This window comes from Sciurus carolinensis, chromosome 10 (genome assembly GCF_902686445.1).
Source record: "Sciurus carolinensis chromosome 10, mSciCar1.2, whole genome shotgun sequence".
In the NCBI taxonomy this organism is placed as follows: Eukaryota; Metazoa; Chordata; class Mammalia; order Rodentia; family Sciuridae; genus Sciurus; species Sciurus carolinensis.
The window spans coordinates 57,177,407-57,192,150 of NC_062222.1; the positions used below are offsets into that span (position 1 = coordinate 57,177,407).

Genomic DNA, 14,744 nt, shown 5'->3' on the forward strand with positions numbered 1-14,744 from the left:
CAGAAGAGTGCAGTTTGGTATTTTGAGCAAGTTAACATAGGTGAATTACCTTGATACTGTGAAGTGCTGGGGGATTTGTTAGATAGGTGTATTTTTTATTAATTTACCTTATAATTAATAAAGCTTAAACCTTACTCTTAATGGCATATAAATCTTAGAATCTTTTTATGTGAACATTTGAATTTATTTAGTTTTAAAGCCCATAAGTTCCTGTTGAGTTTAAGCACTGTAGTCATTAACAATATAATTATGAGCAAAATCAAGACATAGTCCATGCTCTGAGTGACTTTATAGGCTAGTAGAATGAAGTTGGTGTCTGTGTCCTATGTTGATAAGAAAAAAAAAAAAATGCATTCTTTAAAATAAGTAGTAAGTACCTATCTGGTTTGAAATCTTTTAGAGTATACATATCTGATTTGCATATCTTGTTACGTTAAGGTACATCTCTGTTGTTTTGCTGGTTCAGTTTAAATCTGATACCTGGCCTAGGGGAAACAGAGTCATTTGCCCAGCACACACAAGGTCCTGGGTTTGATGTCCAGAAGCACCAAAACAAAAACAAAACCTGATATCCAAACATTGTTGTAGTCCTGTCCCTGTCCCCCACCCAACTTTTATTTCAGCTTCTGGTGCCTTTCCTTGACCAGTTTATAATAGCATCAAGAACAAGAGGAGGAATGTGGTGAAAACTAATCTCAAATTATCCTCAGGTTCCTTTTCTTTCTGATATATTTAAGTGACAATATTAATTATTCCTAACCTAAAATTTACTTTCTTTCTTTCTTTCTTCCTTTTTTTTGTTTGGCATATTGCTTATTGAAAATGTCAAGTTGCTAAATTTTCAAATTATAGGGTAGGTAAACAGTGTGACACAAAGGCAAGGACCTCATTGCCTTTGGCTGGATCACTTTATAAATCATTTTTTTTTATTGCCATTGAAATAAAGTTGTTATACTCGCCAAAATTTAGTTTTAATCCTCCTCTACTCCCTGATAATTATATATAAGATACTTTAATATGATATGTTAAAAAAAATAGTTGATTCTCCTAACTTTGTTTCTTAATCTTGATATTAAAAACATGAGCAAGTAAGAGGATAACTGCACATTTTATAAAAATTATTTTAAAATTCAAGAAACCCTTTGCCCTTAAGAGATACTGGAATGAAGAGTCAGGTTATTAGAGGTTGGTCTGTGGTCTGTTCTGTGAAATTATTTGCTCTAATTCCTTCTCCTTAAAAAAGACATTATCAACATCATTGCCTCAAGTTTAATTAGAGCATTGTTGTTATAGGTATGTTAAGAAGTTTAAAATAATGTTTTATATTATTTTTCTCTAGGAAACCACCCCTACTCCTAATCCCCCGCCTACAGAAGAGGAGAAAACAGAATCTAATCAGGAGGTTGCTAACCCAGAACACTATATAAAACATCCTCTACAGAATAGGTAAGCTTTCTGACACCTAGGTTTTCTGACTTAGTGAGGTAAATGGTGAACAGGGTAGATTTGAAGGGGAAAATTAGATGGCACTAATTTTTGTATGCTCAGGATAAGGTTTCCATTTTCATTTGGATGACCCATGAACATCAGACAGTTTTATGTGTGAATCTTGAGCTCAGAAAGAACTTGGTGGTTTTAAATTCATCATTATATTGGTGGTAATTGAAGCTATGCTAGTAAATTCTCAAGTAAACTTGACTGAAGACAAACGTCTGCGATATCAACAAATAGGGAGTCTGTGTTGAGGGATAATACCTGTGAAGGAAGTAGACATAAAGACTGAAAGTGGAGGGTCATGGAAAAAAGAAAATAGTTTGGTTTTAGGATAGCATATGTGCCCAGAAGGTCAAATAAAGAAAGGTTCACATAACTGTTAGGTTGGCAATTAAAAAAAGTCCTTGTTTATTTAGGGGGAAAGTTTTTTAATACAGTATAGCTGATAGAACAAGAGATTGGGGTAGTTTGAAGAGTGAATATGGCATATACAAATGTGTAAAGCAAGCATAGGTAATTTGAAATTGAAATTAGAAAGGAGAGAGGTATAAGATATAGATGCTGGAGGTTTTGTGTTATCTTGCTCAAGAACCTGTAATAAGAATGATTAAATGAACAGGCACAAGTATATAAAGTAAAAATTCTTGACTTTCTCAATGTCTTTTACTTTTTTCCTCAGAATTGTCAGTATTAAATTTGATTTGTACTGTTCCAGAATTTAAATATGCACATGTATATTTTTATACAAATACTTTTATATAGTTTTTTGTTTGTATGTGCAGATTTTGCCTTATTTTATTTTTTCCCTACATTTTTTAATTGGTGCATTAAGTTGTACATACTGATGGGATTTGTCCTATATTCGTACATGAACACAATATACAATATAACTATATACCTTATAGTTGTAAATTTCTGCCTTATGCATATGTATACACTTGTACTACATTAGTGAGTGTAGATATTTTTTCTATTTACAAACAGTGCTGCAATTTACATCTTTACGGGTTCATTTACCTTTTTGAAGTGTGTCTCTATGGTAAAATTTCAGATTTCTTAGGATAATGATTACTCTTTAATAATTTTTACAGTTACTGCTGAATTATTCTCCTTCATCAGCTTTTAGACTCTTGACAATTTGAATTCCTGGTTTCAAATTATTTTTCGGGCATTGTATATTAGGGATATTAACCTACCTAAAGCAGGGGAGGTTATTGTGTGGTTGTATTCTATTTTACTTAAATAATTTCTCAGAAGTTTGATTTTACAACTTTTTTTTTTCCCCAAAGCAGTTCAAAGGATAGATAATTCTTTACTAAGTATGTGGCAGAGGTTTACAAAGACAATTAACAAATTCCTGGAACCTGTTTTCCAACCATGAATAAAATCTTTGCAATTCACAACTTTATACTCTCACAGCTTTGATTGTGTAGATTTTTATCTGTTGCTATTTAAGTGCTAAGATGTTTTGTTTCGCACTGAAATATATTCATTAATTAATTGCATTAACATAAAACATTTTAATGAAAATATTTTTGAAATAAAAACAATAGAAAAATAGCATTTTGCAAATCTTTTTAATTAAAAGCATAACTTACTAGAAGTCAGCTGGATTTTCATAGCTGCTTCTGCATTTGATCTGTGAAGATGAGTTGTTTCAATGTAAGTATAAGAAGAAAACATGGCCTCACACCAGTACCTTGTTAAAAAAGGTAGAAGAATTTTAAGTAGCCTTCTAAAATAATTGTGGATGTTCTTCCCTGATACTAGATTTCTTATAGATTATTTGCAGTGTAAAATCTGAAATGATATTCAAGAACGTTTTCTACAATGTTATGTTAAAAATCCATTGGTCTTGCTTGCCTTTAGAATGGGTATTTTACCAGTACGTGATCATACATTGGTCATTTGGAAAATAATGATTCAATGAGTTATGTAGATCCTGTGCATGTTGACACATTTCATTGTATAGTAATTTGAAAAAATAATTCATTAATATTATCTCTAAGCTCATCAAAAATGTCTTTAATTTTTAGGAATTTTCAGCTGATGGTGGCAAATGAAAGCTTTCCAAAATTAAGATTTTTATCCTCGAAGCTCAGATTTTAAGCAACAGATTAATTACACTATTCATTTCCTAAGCAATAACCATGGTTTATCAGGTTTTTTTCAAGTAAATAGGATGTTAGTGGCTAGTTTGCCTCACAATTCAAATAATTGCCTAAGCATTGTATTTTTTTTGCATTAGAAGTGCTTTACGTGCATAATATGAAAAAGACATGCAAACAGATAAAAATTAAATGAGAACATTTTTATTTGTTAAACACATTTTTAAATGAAGCTGGCAAAGTTGATAAAGGATACAGTGACTATTAGTATTGTTTGGTGTCTGTGTCTCCATTCTTGCTAAGGTGTCAGTACATTTATCCTTTTTGTACCATTACTGCAAATGTCAATAGTGAAAGATAAAATATTGTCTTAGAATCATATATGAAAAAGGTTCCCCTGGGGTCTGCAAACCACACTTTGAGAACTACTTATTTAACTAATTCCATATTGTTACACACTTCTAATAGATAGTCTTAAAATTAAAAACATTCTTGTACAAACATTTTTGTCTAGTTACCCAGTTATTTTCTTAATATAAACCTTTATGTTTAAAGGCTGAGTACAGTTTTCTTTTAAAAGATACTGTATTATTGTTTTAAATCCAGAGTATAGTACTTGATCTTATGGGTTTTTTAAAATAGTTGTTCTGCCTTTTTTTTCCCCCTTTATAGTGGGTTGGCAAGTGCATATACATTATTCAAGCACATGTTCAAATGCATCTCATTTTTGTTTCTAACTGGGGTTTACTAGGCATCGATCATAAAATAATTTGGAAAGCCCTTCAGATAACATTTGTATTGATGAGAATATGGAATTTCCCTTTTACTTACTTTCTTTAAACAGTCCTCCCTCTGATTGGTTGTAGGACCCCCAAGGATGCTCAAGTTAATATAAAATGGTGTAGTGTTTGCATATGACCTCTTCATATTCTCCTCTACTTTGCTTATGATACCTATTACGTTAATAGTTGTTATGCTGTACTTACAGAATGAGTTTTTTAAAAGTTAGTATGTTCAGTATAGGCAAAAGTTTGTTGTTGTTGTTTTTCTTTTTAAGCTGAGTATTTTCCATCTGAGATTGGTTGAATCTGAGGATGCTGAACCTAAGATTATGAAATTCCTGGATACCAAGGGCTTAATGTATTACATTTCAGAGAATATTGAATTCAGTTATTCTACAGGTGAATCATCTTGGGAGGATACATTTAACTTTAATGTTATATGAGTTTATTATCAATACTAGAGAAATTAATATATGTAATATATTAGGTATATATGAACTATTATAATTATTTAGGAATACAACTATTTTAAATGGAAGTATATACAGATATGTAGAAACTGGTAAACGTTATTTCAGATCATATCTTTGAAGTATCACTCAATCCCTTTATTTTCCCAGTTTTATGTTTGAATAAATGTAGAATCTAATTTAATAGTTTTTCCTATTTCTAGCACTTCCATTTCTTTCTCTTGCCTGATAACTATTTGTTCCTCTCAAAGTTGAATCTTTCCTGTTTCTTAACCTTCCTTTATGGCTAAATGCATGTACTCTTTCCCTTAACTACTGTGTTTATCTCTTACTATATAGTACCTAGCACACTGTAATTCTCTGTGCCACATTTCTGTGAAATCCCCCTGAGAGATTAACCTCAGGATCTTTAGGTGTTACAGGGAACCTGGTATATAGTAGGCATCCCTGGTGTTCAGAATTGAACCCTGGACTTCACACCTAGGCCAGTGTTCTACCACTGAGCCATGAGCTATATCCCCAACTGAAACATGTATTTTTTAAATGAAAGAAATAGAGAAAAGTATTCCTTATTTGCCAATGAATAACAGTTACAATTGAATTCTTTTAATATTTGTGGTAAAATACACATAAAATTTACCCTTTTTACCTGTTTTAGACCTATAGTTTAGTCATTTTAAATACATTTACGTAAAACATTTACGTTGTTGTGCATCTAATCTCCAGAATATCATCATCTTCCAAAACAATAACTGTTTCCACTTCTCTGTAGCCCCTAGTAATCACCATTCTCTTTGTCTCTCATGAATTTGACTAATCTAGGTACTTCATTAAAGTGGAATCATACTGTATTTGCCTTTTCATATCATTAATGATAGTTGTATGTGAGTACTACATTTTGTTCATCCATTTACCTGTTGATGGCCATTTAGGTTGCTTCCACCTTTTGACTATTGTGAACAATCCTGCAGTGAACATGAGTATACAATAGTTTTTTTGACACTGACTTTTTATTTTTAGATGGGCACTCTGGTTTTTTAAAAATGATAAAAGTAAAACTTGGCAAGCAAACCTTCGACTGATCTCTAAGTTTGATACTGTTGAAGACTTTTGGGCGTAAGTAACCATTTATTTTAGGATATTTGTAGTTTTTTTAGTTGTGTACGCTTTCTCTTTTAAGTTGAATCCACAAAATGAAGGATGAGGTGAAATTAACAAACATTGATCTGAAGAACTTTGTTTCCTCATAAATGTTTGAATTTGTGATTATGCCTGATCAGTTTTAGAAAGGGTCAATCTGTTACCCTGTAGGCCTGAATATTCTGTATTCCTTGCTCTGAAATATCCTTCCCTTCAGAATCCTTTATTGCCCTAAAACTTTTGACAAATAGTTGAAACTTATATTTATTAGTGGTTGCCTAAATAAATCTCCCTCATAACTGGGTATCCTAGAGCACTGTTAGGTTTCCATTTCTGTAATTCTTTTCAATATAATATCTGAAATTTCCTATGAGGTCTCTAAGGCTCAAATGATCAAAATTTAAGGGATGTGAAGAAAAGAACAGTATCTGGGTTGATTAGTTCATTAATTTCATAATTTTTGGTAGACTTAAGAAAAAATTGAAATATTTTTCAGATTTTGTTTCTAGTTTAGCAAAAACTTCATTTGGAATCAAACTTTTGCATGACTCCAAAATACGATTTAAAATTTTGATATTGATTCTCTATAAACAAAGTTTTTGTTCTCTTTTGTTTGGGGCTGGGGGTTGAAATCAGGTTCTTGGGCATGTTACACACGTGTTCTAACACTGAGCTATATTTCCAGCTCCTACAAAATTAATTTAGTGATCTTAATTTACTTGGAGAACATGTATGGAGAGATACTATTGGAGAACATTTTTAAGAACTTTCAATTGCTTAGCAGTTATCTAAATACTCCCATTTGTATTTCTATATTTTAGGACCATAATACATAAAGAATTAGGAATAGAAATGCTACTCTCATATTTTAATGTAACCTGCCAAGTGTATTTTATCCACACAGAAGACTCAGTCGTGGTCATAAAATTCATACATGCATACTTCTTCAAGAACAGAAATAGTATTCTGTTTATTTCCAGTGCTTGGCCTATAATACACAATTAGTATGCTCCCTCCCGATCAGATTTGCATTTATCTAGTTCCTTTGGCTTTCACCAGTTTACACATTTGTATTTCTAACTAGTCCTCTAATTTAGCATTGTCCCACATTTCACTATGTGTGGGCAATGTCATTTAATAAATTTGTACACCATAATTTAGAGATTTGAAGGAGTCCTTTAGCTTTCTTTATTAACTAAATTACTTCTCAATTTCTTACTCTTTTCTAATATTTCTTTTTTTTTTTAAATATTTTTTAGTTGTACAGGGATATAGTATCTTTATTTATTATTTTTATGTGGTGCTAAGGATTGAACCCAGTGCCTCACAGGTGAGAGGCAAGCATTCTACCACTAAGCTACAGCCCCAGCCCCTCTAATATTTCTTAAAAACAACCATTGAGTACTTTTGTTTTGATCCTGTATATTCTTAATATTCTGTTCAATGTTCTATTATAAATTCTTATAAACTAAAGGGACCTTAGAGCACACCTGAATAAGAAAAGAGGTGGCAAAATGGAACATTAGGCTTTCCACCTTGAATGTCATTGAAGAAAGTTACTCTCACACTGTTCACTTATTCTGTGAAATTAGTGGTGTTTTATAGTCATCATTATCATTAGGTTTCTATCACTAGGTTTGTTGCCTAGTCGAAGCTGTTATTGATAGCATAGTTTGGGAAATGACCATTAGTCGGTGATCCAACAGATCTTATAGAGCATGCTATTTTACTCAAACTGGATTATAATAGATGTCTTATCCTATGCGATATGATCAAAGGATAACAAGTTCTTTCTTAAAACTCTTCCTGAAATATTTCTATACGGGGTTTAAATAGTTCTAAAAGAAACTAAGGATTAACAGTCTGTAGACACATGACTGAGGTTAATTTCTGCCATCTAATATTAGACATAGGCACAGCATTCTGTTGCCAATTTTTAAAAACAATTTTGCTATAAAAGAATACAGGAGATCAAATGATCTAGCCATCTACCATCAGGAAAGTGACTGTTAAAGCAGTCGCAAATATTATTTTGCTAATTTTGTATTTGGAAAATAGTTTAGAAACTATAGTTGATTACATATAAATAAATGATTGTTAATTCCAGAGGGTAGAGCTTACAACTATTATATTTTTTAAAAAGTTTTCCAAGTAATCATTGTGCTAACTAGCCAGTAACAATTAGTTTTTGAGAATCATTCTACTGGATAAACTATGGATAATGATGTTGGTTATTTCAGTCATGCAGTCCTGAGGGTTAGATTCATCTTTTCTCATGATCTCTTCCCCTCCCATCCTGCAGTACCCAGGGATACTCTACCATCAAATTATACCCCCAGCTTGTTTTATTTTTTGAGAGAGGGTCTCACTAAGTTCTCTGGGCTGGCCTTGAACTTGAGATCCTCCTGAATTGCTGGGATTATAGACGTGTGCCATCATATCCAGTGATGATTTATTTTTTGTATTTTTGACAACAAACAAAACTGTTCATTACCCTTATATGTTCTTTCATTTATTTAGAGCAATCTTAAACTTTTATTTTCATTTTTTAATATATACATTTGTGTGCAGTTATTTGTATGAGTTAACCAATGTACCAAAATGTTTTTGTCAAAATCATTAAAAATAGTTTGTTTTATAAATTATTTCTTGAACTTATCATTAAGATCTGTTTTGTCTGTCCATTTCAGAAATCGACTCCATAGAAAAACAAATACATGTGAACTTTTTATGTTAATTTTTCATATTTCTAAATGTGTATATTGCAAGCACCTAACCTTTTCATTACATATTATGTTTTTAATTGTTCTTTTCTTTTATCTAGTCTATACAACCATATCCAGTTGTCTAGTAATTTAATGCCTGGCTGTGACTACTCACTTTTTAAGGTATGCCTAATTGGTGATTTCATGTATTTATTATAGGACTAGATCATTCAGATGTTCACTGAGAAATTTTACAACAAACTTAGGAACAGTCTATACTATGATGCACAGGCTAATAATTAAATTGGCTTTACTGGGCTTTATCATCAACATATTTTGATCTGTTTATGGTATAAATATTAAAATCGAGACCATAACTCTGAGGGCATACTGAGATTGATTTTGATGAACACTTTTTTTTTTTCCAGTTCACCTCCTTTTTATATTTAAGTAGACTGAATTTGTCAGGCATTCTTACTCAGGGGTGCAGGGTTTCTTGAAATACTTAAAACTGGATTTTGTCAGATGATTGAAGGATTAAGCATTAATTAACTCTGAAACTGCTCCAAGTTTTGCATGTGTTTTCTAGGTATTGAAGTATATATAGTAACTGATAAAAGGTGTCTGCTAGTCAGAAAGTTTAAGAACTTCCAAATTACGGAAAACACAAGGTGTTATAACTAATAAGTGACAGAGACATGCCCCTGTATTTTTAAAATCCTTTTTGCTTTTTTAAAAAAAACTATACCTATGGCAGTTCATAGTAAAGTTAAGAGGTTGACAGTATTGTTACATTTTCTCCCTCAATCAAGATCACAATATTGTCTAATATTGTTGTGTTCTTCCCCTGTAGGATGGTATTGAGCCTATGTGGGAAGATGAGAAAAACAAACGGGGTGGAAGATGGCTCATTACATTGAACAAACAGCAGAGACGAAGTGACCTCGATCGCTTTTGGCTAGAGACAGTAAGGTTTTAAAATTACAAGGCAGTTTTAGAATACTGATTCTTAAATTATATTACATTTTATTTTGGTTTACTTACTTTAAGAGGAAATAAAGATGCCCACATTAGAAAATCTTAAGTTAGTATTACTTTATCATATGAATCCTGCATATCTTGTATGTTAGTAGTCTACCATACTGTGTCTAATTTAAAGTGATTGGCATTTAATTCCCACCTTCCATAATAAGAACACCCTAGTCATTCATTAACTTCAAAATTATAGAATTTCACATTTTATATGATTTAAGTTTGCAACTGTTTTATAGCATTTCTGTATGTGTGCTACATTTTCTTTTATTTAAAACAATTTTTTTTAGTTGTCAGTGGACCTTTATTTTTTAAATTTATTTATATGCAGTGCTGAGAACCCAGTGCCTCACACATGCTAGGCAAGCGTTCTACCACTGAGCTACAATCCCAGCCTAGCTATAATCCCAGCCAAGTAAACAGTGAAATTATTACTTAATACCATTCAACCTAAAAAAGTTCTAGTAACCTAGATCTTTTGGCTCTACAGGATATATTAAATATGACTAAAAGACATTTTTTGTAGTCACAAGTACCAAATCCCAAGCTTTTAGGAGCAGGGTTCGTATCTGTTTTAATCCTTGCACTTGACTCAGTGTCTGATTTGTAATTAGCACTTTTTAACTTGAGCACTTAAATATTTGAATTAGTAGTTTTTTTTTTAAAAATGAAGGGACTCAATTTTGCTTTTGGAGAAGGTCATTAGTAAATACCAGTTTAGAATTCCACATTAAAAAGACAACATGTTCTCATGAAAAAACAACATGGCAGTCTAATCATGAATAGCTTATTTCACATTCTTACTAGTCATTTATTTGCCAGCAAGTGCAAGCAGCAATAGAGTAAATGAATATTAATAAAATAATATCACAGTGTGTGCCCCGATTGCCCAATTTGCTGAAAAATTAAAACAACTGAAATATTTAAACAGGGAAAATAATTATATACTTATATAAAATTTAGACATTTAAAAAATTCAACTCTTGGTTTAAAAACTGATTTTATTATTTGCTGTATAAATGCAAATACAGAAGGCAACATTTGCCATCTAATAAAGTGGTTTATAATCTGTTAGATCTAATCTGGGAATTTTTTGTTTTTGAAGCTGCTGTGCCTTATCGGAGAATCTTTTGATGACTACAGTGATGATGTATGTGGAGCTGTTGTTAATGTTAGAGCTAAAGGTGATAAGATAGCAATATGGACTACTGAATGTGAAAACAGAGAGGCTGTTACACATATAGGGTAAGGTTTTACTCTTTGCCTACTTCTTTCATAATATTAAGATAACTTGTATCCCATTTGTTTACAATAAAAAAAAAAAGATAACTGAAATCTGAAGTTCTTTATTTACAGCTTAGAAATACTTGGATTTATAGACTGTTATTTTCTTTGTATTGTTTTTATGACCACTTTTATAATTTTGAGATCCTGTTTGTGCTCATTGTCTTGTATTTTTTTTTCATTCCTGTAAAATTGCTTTCTCTCATCAATCTAATATGTGATCCTTAGAGCATGTAGCACTTTATTCACTTACTAAGTAATTAAAATGTATTTTCCTCAAGTTTGAAAAATACTCTTTGAAATATAAGTGCTACTTTGAAAAGTATGAATGTATAAAACTCATAATTCAGTATTAGCACATGATATGTGTAATTTCCACATATGTGTACACATAGAATTTCCCTTGAAATTTAAACATCTTAAGTATTCATATGTATGTAGGATTTTATTTATTTATTTATTTTTGGTAAATTTTATTCTTTGCAAAAATGACCTGTCTCTTACTTCAGACATTAGTGTTGGTAGGATTTTCTTTTTATTACAATTAACATTAGAAATTTATTAAATCAGAACAATTTGTTTAATTTTATGTTAATAAGTACTAGATTGTTATAGGTTACAAAATGTTTGAATTGCTCATTTTGTGATTTTTCAAACATTATAAATTCTTCTAGGAACATAATTCCTTTCCCAAATCAGAAGGTGTAGAGATTTTTTCAGGTTACATTCTGTGTGGTTCTTCTGTAAGAGAGGAGTTGTCAGTTTGTCATCATATTTAGAATCTTTCCTTTAGTATCAAAACTTCAGTTTAGAAGTTTCATATTACTTTGAAAACAAGAGTTAAAGAAATTATAGGTTTTCTTATAAAAATTGTGTATTTGTGTCAGCATTGAATATTTTTGAAATCTGTAAAACATTTTGACAGTTTTTCAAGGAAAAAATATTTTAACCCCTCCAGTTTGAAAGAATCAGTACTTTTGCTTTTTGACATTTTTAGTGGGGAATTATGTTTGAAGGGAATGCATTGCACCATAACTTAAAATCTGGTAGTCATTTTCACTTAATATAAAAATTCTATTCGAAGGAAGTTAGTAAAATCTTCTAAAGCAGAGGTGGAGTATCATGTTGGGTGATATGGCTCCATAAAAATGTATATTCCTTTGATTTTTATTGCTTTAAAAATTATTTTGCTATATTTTTCTAAGAAAAAAGATTTATATTTCTAAATTGATGCATGAGACTCTCCCTGAGACTTTGTTAGCCTTGCCTGACATTCATTTATGATCCATAGCAACACAGCCTTATTTTTGTTTCTCAGCCCTCAAATGTGCTTCATTTTCTTATCTCATGACTCTTAAAAAGGAGCTTTCTCTAATATTGCAGATGAGATTAGAGCTTCTGATTTATATTGTATCATACAGTGGTATTTGGCATGCATTCACATTTTGTTCTTTTTAGTAGTCACATGTTCTTGGACCAAATGGTCAAGGTGTTCCCCTTTTATCCTCTCCCACCATTCCCTGCAGTGCTGGCGGTTGAATCCAGGACCTTTCACATTCTAGTCAAGTTCTCTCCCACTGAGTTATAACCCCAGCCCTAGTAACATCTTACTTGAAAATAAGGCTGTAGAGTTAGTACTAAGACAGAAGTTATGTTCTAAGTTATCTTGAGAAAATTGTGAATCTCTCTCAAAATGTTTATTTTTTGTTGCTTAATCTTTTCAGTATTAGATATGGCAAATGTAATGGTATATAGTAATATACAGTATTTACTAGAGTTCATATGTAAAATACAATATTTTAGGTCAAAAAATAAAATAGATGTGCATGTTATTTATTTTTATGAAGGTTAAGTATGCCTGTGGTAAGTTTTATCATATGTATTTGTGATTATTTGATTGTACTTTCCCTACTGTACTATAAATGGCATGGGCCCAGGGACCGATTCTGCTTTGCTCACTGTTGAGCAGTACTTGATATATAAATCCGATTGAGTTTCAGTATTTGTTAAGTGATTAGGATTGTTATAGAAATAAAAAGTAAATAAAGCTAAAAGGAAGAGGGTGCGCAGTTTCCTATTTACTCAGTGTAGGTTTTTTATAAATATTAAGGCTAATGAATTTTTTAAATTAATTTTATGTTTTGGTGAATAAAAACAAATGGCCACTTTCTTCTTTGTTTTCTAGGAGAGTATACAAGGAAAGGTTAGGACTTCCTCCAAAGATAGTGATTGGTTATCAGTCCCATGCAGACACAGCTACTAAGAGCGGCTCCACCACTAAAAATAGGTTTGTTGTTTAAGAAGACACCTTCTGAGTATTCTCATAGGAGACTGCGTCAAGCAATCGAGATTTGGGAGCTGAACCAAAGCCTCTTCAAAAGCAGAGTGGACTGCATTTAAATTTGATTCCATCTAAATGTTACTCAGATATAAGAGAAGTCTCATTCGCCTTTGTCTTGTACTTCTGTGTTTATTATTTTTTTTTTTTAATTTTTATTATAGTGTCCACTATCCCAATCAAAGAATTACAGTCCACATCATCCCCAGAATCCATAAATGTGTTCCTGGCCCACTCTGTATTAGCTTAGTAGAATTACCATTACAAACACGTTTTACCCATCCACAATATTCAAAAGAACTTGCATTTCTATACCTTAATAGGAAAAAAATTGAGTTTATGTTCCATTGTATGCAGGGGCATATTTTGCTGGTTTGAAAGAGTATGATGCATACAGTTTTCTAGCAATTTTCTTTGTTTCTTTTGACAGCATTATCTTTGCTGTACTCTTGCTGATGGCTGCTAGATTTTAATTTATTTGTTTCCCTACTTGATAACATTAGTGATTCTGATTTCAGTTTTCCATTTGTTTTGCTTTTGTTTTTTCCTCATGTAACATTGGTGAAGGATCCAGGAATATGACACAAAGGTGGAATAAACATTAATTTTGTGCATTCTTTGGTAATTTTTTTGTTTTTTGTAACTACAAAACTTTGCTACAAATTTATGCATTTCATTCAAATCAGTGATTTATGTTTGTGTGATTTCCTAAACATGATTGTGGATTATAAAAAAATGTAACATCATAATTACATTCCTAACTAGAATTAGTATGTCTGTTTTTGTATCTTTATGCTGTATTTTAACACTTTGTATTACTTAGGTTATTTTGCTTTGGTTAAAAATGGCTCAAGTAGAAAAGCGGTCCCATTCATATTAAGACAGTGTACAAAACTGTAAATAAAATGTGTACAGTGAATTGTCTTTTAGACAACTAGATTTGTCCTTTTATTTCTCCCATTTCTATAGAAGGAATTTGTACTTCTTATTGCAAGGCAGTCTCTATTGTGTCTTCTCTTGTAGTGTCTTCCACTTGAACAGCATAAGTTTGGAGCACTAGTTTGATTATGTTTATTACAATTTTTAATAAATTGAATAGGTAGTATCATATATATGGAATTAAACTGATGTGGCTATCTTTGTTTTTTAATAAAGTGAGGCCTAGTTCTTTAGTCTTAAGTAAAATAATGTAATTTCAATATGTAAAAATTCATGAGAATTGGGATTTTGGTGCATCACCATTTGATTGATAGGAACAGTGGTTGTAAATCTTGGTTGCAAGTTGAGATGTTCTTATAAGTGTCAGAATGATAGCATAGGGGAAGTACAGGTGGGGGCATATGCATTAGTGTTATCTCAATAGAACAAAATAAATAAGTATTAAGATATTT

The 14,744-nt window shown here is 31.4% G+C and overlaps 1 protein-coding gene across 2 annotated transcripts in view; it reads left to right on the forward strand.

Annotated features, from left to right (window-relative positions):
* Eif4e (eukaryotic translation initiation factor 4E) overlaps nt 1–14,282 on the forward strand; it is a 38,692-nt gene extending 24,410 nt beyond the window's left edge. For both annotated transcript variants that reach the window (XM_047566275.1, XM_047566276.1), the window contains exons 3-8: nt 1,340–1,446; nt 5,875–5,970; nt 8,819–8,882; nt 9,553–9,666; nt 10,837–10,976; nt 13,201–14,282. In XM_047566275.1, coding sequence (XP_047422231.1) covers nt 1,340–1,446; nt 5,875–5,970; nt 8,819–8,882; nt 9,553–9,666; nt 10,837–10,976; nt 13,201–13,315 — 636 coding nt within the window. In that variant the 3' untranslated portion in view covers nt 13,316–14,282. The remainder of the gene's footprint in view (nt 1–1,339; nt 1,447–5,874; nt 5,971–8,818; nt 8,883–9,552; nt 9,667–10,836; nt 10,977–13,200) is intronic.
* The last annotated feature ends 462 nt before the right edge of the window (nt 14,283–14,744 follow it).